The 9,654-nt window shown below is 35.5% G+C and overlaps 1 protein-coding gene across 1 annotated transcript in view; it reads right to left on the minus strand.

The window, feature by feature from the left end:
- UNC13C (unc-13 homolog C) overlaps positions 1-9,654 on the minus strand; it is a gene marked incomplete in the record, with an annotated part of 288,759 nt that overhangs the window by 45,129 nt on the left and 233,976 nt on the right. Inside the window, 2 exon segments of the mRNA XM_072402358.1 lie at positions 707-787; positions 4,922-4,978. Of these exon segments, the coding sequence (XP_072258459.1) occupies positions 707-787; positions 4,922-4,978 (138 nt within the window).

The raw sequence follows: 9,654 nt of genomic DNA on the forward strand, positions 1-9,654 counted from the left end.
ATGTTCTTTAGTTCAACTAAGAGAATGGGCAGGCCTGCTTAAGATTTCAGTTCAGCAAAGGCAGATTTGGCGGATCATATGTCTGTAGGGCTTTATTTTTTTACAGGGCTTTTCGGTGTGTGTTGGGTCGTGACAACTAATTGGTTAGGTATTAAGTGATCGGTATTTACTATTCAGATTTCAGCTTTGAAATTCTTCTTTTTTGTAATCTCCATCTAAAAACTAAGCAATGGTCTCATTATTTTCGGACATCTTAGTACTAGCTTTTAACACAGATGTTGAATGCAAATATACTCTCACACTTGTGCCTTCAGGTCATAAGGTAGAATAATGTTCATACCTACATACCTATTAATACTATATACTGGCCATGTTTGCTGATCATGCTGACCAAACTTACTTCTGAATAGATCCTATATTTAATGATACTTTTACCTGGTAAAAAATGCAAGGTGCATTTGTTTCAGCGGTTCTAAATGTTCTTTGTGTGCTGAGAAAAGGAAGTGTCGATGTAGATTTAATATGTTTCCCACTCCCCAAAGGCAAATTCTACTTCTGTAATAAAAATTATAAGATATGCCATAGAACGTCCATTAAGCATCCGAGAAATGATTCAGAAGTGCCAACTGATATATTTACAGGAGTTGGCAGCTGTTAAAAGACCAATTCACTTGTGCAAGATGTTGATAATGGATGTTCACGATACCTTAATAGTGGCGAGCACCACTTCCATAATGGAGCACTGGCGAGGAGTGAGGCTTCTGGCTTCCTCCCGAATGACATGTTCCTGGAAAATGAAATATAAAATAAATAAGACCTTCTATGTGGAAATATCTGAAATGCTTCCAAAATGCTGATTATTATGAATTCTGCAGCATTTATTTCTTGGCCCATGTAGAAATAATTAAATCAAAGAAATTTATATAATTCATATGCATTTTGCTCAGCTAATAACAGGTGTGAGCCTGTATACAGCTGCAAACCATACAAACTTAATTTTCCCTGAGCTAATAACTATTATTCTTTTGTCTAGCCAGAAAACATAAAAAATGTATATTGTTCGTTGGTAATAGAAAAATTAGCTGTTATTGGGAAAATTAATTGTCTACAAATCATCTGCAATTTGGTTCATAATTATTAACAGGACAGAACTGGAAAGGAGGTGTTTACATCATCTGCCCAAATAGTCTTTAAACTGGAAGACATACCACTTGTTACTTAAGATCTACCAAACTGTAAAATGAGCAGAGATTGTATATGTTGTAACAGTGAAATAGCCATGTAATAGCCATAGTAAATGTTATGTGCAGTTACCATTAACTGCTGAAGCACTCTTTTAGTATCGATTTGTTAATTTAATAGAAAAGGTTCTTTCACTTAAAGCTAACTTCTCAATTAGATGATAAAATATTGGGTTTTCCAAAATCATTGAAATCAGTTATTTTGTGATGCTTTAAGCCATAAAAAAACATTACAAAACATAACATTTTTCCTTTTTATTTAGAGGTGTGGTATACAGTTATGACATGGCTGGTATTCCTAAGCTTAACAAGTGTGAAATGCCTTAAATGAAATCTATCACTTTACCCAGTCAGGATATCAAGTTCTCTAAAACAAAACAAACATTCCATCCCACAGTGTGACCCCATTAAAGCCTATGAATAATGAGGTTTAACAGATGAGAACTCCAAGCAAAATGCAGAAGAAACCAGTGCATCAGCTCAACTTGAAGCAAAAGTGTTTGGTTCATTTATTCAGGCATCAAGGGGTTCTCTTGATAGGGCAATCCACCCAATGATACTTGCTCTTACTGTGTTCCTCCCCTACAAGGTAAGCACTGGGAAAGTACAATTTCAGCAAGGATAAGTATGACAGCCTTATTGCATCAAGGTCAACAATAGGGGCTCCTATATCACCATCTTGACGAAATTCCCATCTAAGACCTTCATGGCACTAAGTGTAAAAGGTTGCATGTATTGTATGTGTGGATGTGTTTTAAACCAGGGACATCAGGGACTATGTACAAGTATATTAAATATGTTTCTAAAAAAACAGTCAACTTTCATTATAAACTTTACATATTCAACACATACATACATGCTGCTGTCACCTCAGTCATCTAGCCATTAGTTATGTTATATAAGCATACGCTATAAAAAGTTTATTTCAATCAAAGCAAAATACTAAAGGTGCGTACACACTTCCAATTTTTATCGTTCCAATCGAACGACGAACGATCGATTGGGCAAAAAATCGTTCGTAAAAAAGTAACCAACGACGCCGACGAACGAGGAAACTCGTTGGAAACGAACGACCGGACCGGCGGATCGGATTGGACGACGATCGTTGAACATCGTTCGTGTGTACGGTCGTTCGTTGATCGTCCATGGGCTGAGCATGCGTAATGAACGAACGTTCGTTCACTTTCCTGTCGTGCACATAGTTCCTCTATCGCTTAAACGATCGTATCTATTGTGTGTACAATATCTACGAACGATCGTGTCGTTATCTCTATGTGCAGGATCGGTGCTATAAGATCGTTCGTATATATCGTGCAGGATCGTTCGTCGTTCGTTTTCCAACGATAATAATTGGAAGTGTGTACGTAGCTTAAGGCTTTTTTGTGCAATGCAAGATAAAGTATTACTGTAGAGTACTTTGCTAACAAAGCCACTTAGATAACTTAAGGAAGGATTTTGATAACCAAGTCTCCTCATTGTAAATCAAAAGTGTAGTTTATCCCTGAACAAATACCATATAGATCAGACTGCTGATTTTAAGGTCAATCAAGTGAAATTTCACACTGGTTTATTTAAATATTTTAAAAGCCTTTTAAAAATGTGTATATAGAAGTGTTAGCATCTTATCAGTACTAAAATATGTAATGTTTTGATGTCATGCATACACATTGGCTCTGCTAGTAATCTCAATAAATCACATTGTGGACTACTCATTTTAAGCTTCTTTTTTGGCTTGTACACACGAGCTCAATTTTCTTCCCACTCTGAGGTTTAAAGTGCATGTAGTGACATGAAGCTATGCTCTACAGGACAGTGATGTGCACCCAAGGGAGCTTCAGCAGTGAACACATCACAGAATTCAAAGGACTATGCAGGGATTCATGTCTGATGTCTACATTTGGTATTCAGTGATAGATAGTATTCATCAGTCTGTATTCAGCAATACAAATGTTAATTTTAATTCAGTGTCAAATATCTCAATATCAAATTTTATTAAGTAAATGCATAGCAAATTGTTTCAATTTTTGCAATTGTGATATATCTCTACTTGTAATCTATTAAAGGACATCAGCAGAGGACAAGCCATTCTAAGCTCATATCACCAATGTCTATGCAAACAAAAAATATATTCTTTTTATACAAACCTTTCCAGAAGATCTTAAAATGAAGATAAATAATTAGGTTCACTCAATGTAGTGTTCTAACTTAACAATGCAAACATTTAGAAAGTGACAATTCAGGTAAAATAACAAAGTGACTTTGTAACTTCAGAAACAAGTTGGCTCAGTGGTTTGCTACCCTATCATCACAAACAGTAGGAAAGCAATATAAAGGCAAGCACTATAAAATAACCAAAGCTTTCATTATCTAACACAAAACACATGTTTGTAGTTCTATGTATAAAAAAACTTGAAATAAATATATATATACAGGATATATATATATATATATATATATATATATATATATAATATATATATATATATATATCCTGTACATTGCCAAATATCTGGGAGATGGATAGCTGTGATCTGTAGGAATTGACATATTCAGTTATATACAGTGGCCATTTTTTACATTGATTGTTCACCAGCTGCAGAATATAGTGAAGAAGTGAAGGGAATTTTAACTCTGTTTCATCCCAAGGCTCTACAGGGCCCCTGGGTAATGCCCCAGACAGCATTAATGTCAAGTGAAATATATCAATCATTAAAGTGAATTTAAACACAGTTCACTGGGGAGCAGAGGAGGTCTACTTTTAGGCAGAATGTAATACAGAAATAATATGAGGCTTTATATTCACTCTCCCACAAAATTGTGTGCACAGGATATCCAAACATGAAATCTGAGTTTAGAGATCTCAAACTGCAAGTTCTGATTCAAGGTCACAATAACTCCCACACAAGTTAGAACTTTCCAACTTTACAGAATGTGGCAGTACATGATACATGAACATTCGAATGACATGGAGTTCACTGGATGGACCCATATATTATTTTTAATTATTAGCCAGTATTTATATAGTGCAGGCATACTACGCAGCACCTTACAAAGTCCATTGTTATGTCACTAACTGTTCCTCAAGAGGGCTCACTATCTAATGTCTCCACCATAGTCATATGTGTCATTAACATAGGTATATGTAGTCATTTAACATAGGACAATTTTTGAGAGAAAGCCAACTAACCTAACTGCATATTGTTTGAGTACCTAGAGATGACCTACGCAGACACAGGGAGAACATACAAAATCCTAGCAGATGAAGTCCTGGCTGGGATTTGAACCTGGGACCTAGCACTGCAAAGACAAAGGGTGCTAACCACTGAGCCAACCATGCTGCCCCATATACAATTACAACTTGTACTATACTTTTAAAAAAATGATTTACCAATAAAAAAGGAAGGATGGGCCAATGCACAGTGAATATGGATATGAAGTGAACACTCTTTTTAAAACACTTAAAGCTACAAAATATTTAGTGCTTAAAATAACATGTTCATGTTAAAAGAGTCAAGAACATTGAGATTGCAAGTGATAATAAAAAGGCATCATTATCTGCTTTTCTGATATAGTGACGTGTTCACCATGGATGGAAGAACTGTGAGATTACAAGGCTACAAGGACCAGCAGAATATAAATTTACTGTGGCAGGTGATTAACTATTGATTTAACAGTATTACCTTTAATTTAGACAACTGTCCAAGGTCTTTAGCTGCACTGAAAATCATCAGGGCCCCCTGGAGAAAATACAAAAGACAACATATTATCCAAACAAATTCAATAATATTAGTCATGAATATTAATACCTTCACATTTAACTGATATAGGCTTTGTATAATTAATAAAGTATTCCTAAATCAAAATATCATATGCAGCATGCATTCACTGCAGCAGCTATCGTTTTGTTTTTTTGAGATTGAAGCTACTTCACCTTTATATTTGTAAAAGAAGATAAAGAAAAATATATCAATATTCATGAACCATAAATTTAAACATCCCAATAAACCCTTCTGACCAGCGTTTTTTGAAGCATAGATACCCAAACTAAGTTTAGCAGCATTGGCAGGAGCCAGTTTGCTTGATGATAATTTGTTAACAAAGTTTTAAAACTAGGAACTAGAATTCCTAGTTCCTAGTTCCATGGTGCAAGGCTCATTTAAAGTGTAACTTTACTATATTGTATATAAATGTAATTTCTAGTGCTTTGTATACATAGGGAGTATCACAGCAGCCTCTGAATTATGTGAACTCCTGTGGCTGTTTGCGGCTGGCCCTCTTGCTAACAGTCCAAACACCTTGTGCCACAGCGCTGGTTTTTCAAAAACAAGGGTCCACACAGCTGGTTCACTGCCGCCCCTATTCATACCCTATGGAGCTGCCACAGGGGAAGGCTACCATGTAGTATTGCCTGTGAAGCAGCAGTGAGGAAACAGTAAACAAACCACAACCTCACTACCTAAGTGTGAACCTAGCCATGAGATTGTATCTCTGTATAAGTCAGAGATGTATGGACTCTTGAAAAAGGTATCAACAATTGTAGCAAACTTTGGCCTATATTGGAATAATTTGTTATGGTGCTGCAAACCCTGGACTTTGTTATATTATAATATACTATTATCTCAATCATATGTTCAGATATATGAATATTGCTATTTCACAGCAGCTTTAAATATTTTTTAATGAGGCTGACCTGTAACAATGTGGCACACTAATAATCTGTTGTAGCCACCTGAAATGCTACCACAGCCAAGGTATCAAACCTCTTTTCTTATCTGAGAACTGCTGACCTTTCAATTTGCAATATTATAAACAGTTTGTTACAGAACACTGACTAAAGAAGCTCCATGGATAGTTGGCTAGCATTAAAACTAGAAGAATTTTAGACTGTTGTGGAACTAGAAGTCTGAGCAATACTACTATGAGATCTGACCTACTTGATAATGAAAGTGAATTTATTTTAATGTATTTGCTCTGTGCAGCTATATTCTGCATTTTTCTGCTTTGGATTGTTTAGTGTGAGGATTGGGAATAAGACTGTGTATGATAAGACTCTGTGTACAAAGGGAGATTTTGGGGGGGAATTATATGGTCAGTTTATATTGGGTCCTTTACATCCACAAAATTTCATCTTTTATAACTTTTTGTTATATTGAAATGATCTTTTCATAAAAACTATACAATGTATAAGAATTACATATATGACATATTCAGGCTAAGACATGCTTTTATTCACTGTTTTAGATCTAAATAGGATAATAATTGGAATTCCTAATACCAATCAATATCCCTGATGCTTTCTGTCATGGGTGCCAAATTTAGAAACATAATTTTGAATATAGTGCAGTTGTTGCAGTCACATAACTATGCATTAAATGACACTTCTCCTGTTTTTCCGTAACTGCACTGTGCAAGCACAATAGAAATACCCCTATTTTAACCATGGGCAGCTTTGGGTATAATAAACCTACTCTATGTTCCATACAATAAATTGTATAAAATGTACAATAAATGTAATATAAATGAATTTGTATTTCATCTGAAGACATACTGTAAAGTTTCATTCTAAATATTGCTGCTTTCTGTTTAATTATAGTTTTTTTTATAAAATGTGTTACCTTGTCTACAGCAATTAACTATATGTAGCTAGGATAAATAGGCAGCAACTTTTGCCAGAATCTGTCAGGATAGTGCAAGCCAGTTCTACCCCTGTTTGTGTTTAACAACCATCTGCTTAGCTTCCCACTACAGTGAAATGCTAACATGTGTTAAATCACAATTACCCTAAGAACTATAATTACTAGATTTTTGGCGGAGTAACAAGGAACAGTCAGCATGGCAGCGTATCCCAACAGATGATAAAAATATCAGTACTTTGTTTGTATTAGAAAACCGTCATGACACGATATACATGATCTATGAAAATCTTCCAACTGTCAACAGTAAAAAATGAAGACGTAGATATTATTAGGTGTAAACTAGAATGTATGCCATGTGCTCTAAATCTTGAGGTCCTTCTCACATACAGTACACCATAGCCAATACAATATGAGTTATAAAAATCTAAAACATTAATACTATGCTCTCAGTTTCAGCATCTGAGTATTAAAATGTTTTCAGGCTAGAGATGGCAAAGACAAACATATGCATTAACTGTGTAATTATAAGATTCTCACTATAGAAGCTCTTTAGCAATGAATTAAGGTATTAAGAATAAGTGCATTAGGCACCTCCACCTACCTACAAACATTCTGTGACCTGCAACTGATTTGCAGATGTATCTGGGGTAAGAGACAGCACGCAGCAGACTTCTTTTAGCAGTTCAGAAGTTTGCAAATGTAGAATACGTTTTAAAAAGAACTGAAAACAGCAGTCAGGTGAGGTATGTTGTGTTGGAGAGGACCCAAGGAACAGTTCATTTTTTTTCCTATGTCTACTTCCAACAATGGCCCTGATTTATTAAAGCTTTCCAAGGCTGGAGAAGATACATTTTCCTCAGTGAACTTGGGTGATCCAGCAAACCTGGAACGGATCTAGTCAAATACTGAAAACATTTGCTAACAAATAGCAAATAACTTTTAAGAAATCCTTTCCAGGTTTGCTGGATCACTGAGGTTCACTGATGAAAGTGTATCTTCTCCAGCCTTGGAGAGCTAATAAATCAGGCCCAATGTGTAGGCCCCTTTTCTGGCAAAAGACTTGGTACAGCTCAGATAACCCTGGTAAATGCCATGTTTAAACCCTTTAACCTAATCTGCAATATGGCTAAATAAGAGACAGTTAATGAGACAGCTATAATTATCATGTTATTCCTATCACTACAGTGTGGCAAGAAGGGAGGGAGGAGACCTTGGTGACAACCCCAATGCAATCAGGAACAAAAGGGAACAATCAAGACAGGCTACAAGCAGGTATATCTTCTTGAAGAGGGAGCTCTCCTACGTCAAGGAGAGCTCTCATTATGAGAGGAGTAGGCTTGATGTTTGGCTCCTGTCAGTAACAAATTCAACCCAAACATCAGTTATACGGCACACAACTAATTGTATCAGTTTACTTTCAGTTACCTCCCTAGTGATTAAAAGGGCTCTTAAATCCCCCCAGTGAGGAAATTAAAAGAAAATCTTTGTTGGGTTTAACTTTAGCTTTTTGTGACCTGAGATTTTTAAAGTTTAAATGGCAAGACTAAATTTATCAGCATCATTTATCTTGGCAATAACTTCATGACTAGCAGGAGGTTGAAAAACCAAGAACATGCACAGGTGCGCAATTAAAGTTCTATGGTGCAAGGTTGATTTAACTTTCCCATGGTAAGAAAAATTTTACATCTGGACTTATTGTGCTCATGCAGGAGTTAGGGCTTTTATAGTAAATCAACTAATCTTCCCATCTCTGTAACAGTTTTATTCCCTTATATTAATGATGAAAGTCTGGAGGCTCACAAGATTACTAGGAATACAAAAGCAAACAGTAATGACTCAACTACTTCATCATGTATATTTACACGATGGCTTAAGACTGAAAGAAGAAAATTAAATATAATGCCATCAAATGTCAATTCCTGAAGAGGAAACATCCCAATGGCTTTATTTTATTAAGGTGCCCCCCTAAGTGGTCTTGTGTTAGAATCTGCAGTTCACAGTGCCACATATAGTAAACCCCTGTGATTGCTATGAACAGATATAAAGCAGTGGATTAAAAGGTATGTGTAAATAAAAAAGAACATTGTGCAATTTCACAGTGCTACAGTTGTTTGTTGTCACTTAAAGTAACAACTAGAACAAAGGGGGAACTTCCAACAGGGACAATCTGTGACTATTGTCTCATATCAGAATGGTCCTAATAAGTGTATAGGACCGAAAATGGGAAAGTGAAATCTCCTTAATAAGACACTGATTGATAAAAAAATTTTTATAAGTATTATTATTATTATTACTAATTGTTAAACAGTTAGTTTAAAAGTTATTGTCAAGTTTACTGACACATGCTGAAGCTGCTAAATTTGGCAAGTGACATCTGTGGAATAATAAGCTCAGGTCATGCAAAAGTTAATAATGGTATAAAAAGGTATTTGTATCCATGAACACATTTTATATAATTCAAATTGGAATCTTTTAAAATACAAGTACATATGTCACTGGGAATATTCTGCTAAAGCTGGCCAACTTTAGTATCTATAGGTACTCATTATGATCAAGCCTGTAAACCATCTCCAAAAAAGGTATACTCCTGTTCTCAAAGATTTTAAAAAAAGTTAGAAAATCTCAAGCACAATATTTAGCCCCACATTCAGATGAACTCTGAATTGCAATGTATAAAACACTTACATGACCTAGGGAGCTAGCATTGTTACCCATTCATCTTTCAAATCCCCCCTTTACTTTCCATTACCCCCCACCCTTGCACCACCATTTCCCAG

Source organism: Pyxicephalus adspersus, chromosome 2, assembly GCF_032062135.1.
Source record: "Pyxicephalus adspersus chromosome 2, UCB_Pads_2.0, whole genome shotgun sequence".
Classification (NCBI taxonomy): domain Eukaryota; kingdom Metazoa; phylum Chordata; class Amphibia; order Anura; family Pyxicephalidae; genus Pyxicephalus; species Pyxicephalus adspersus.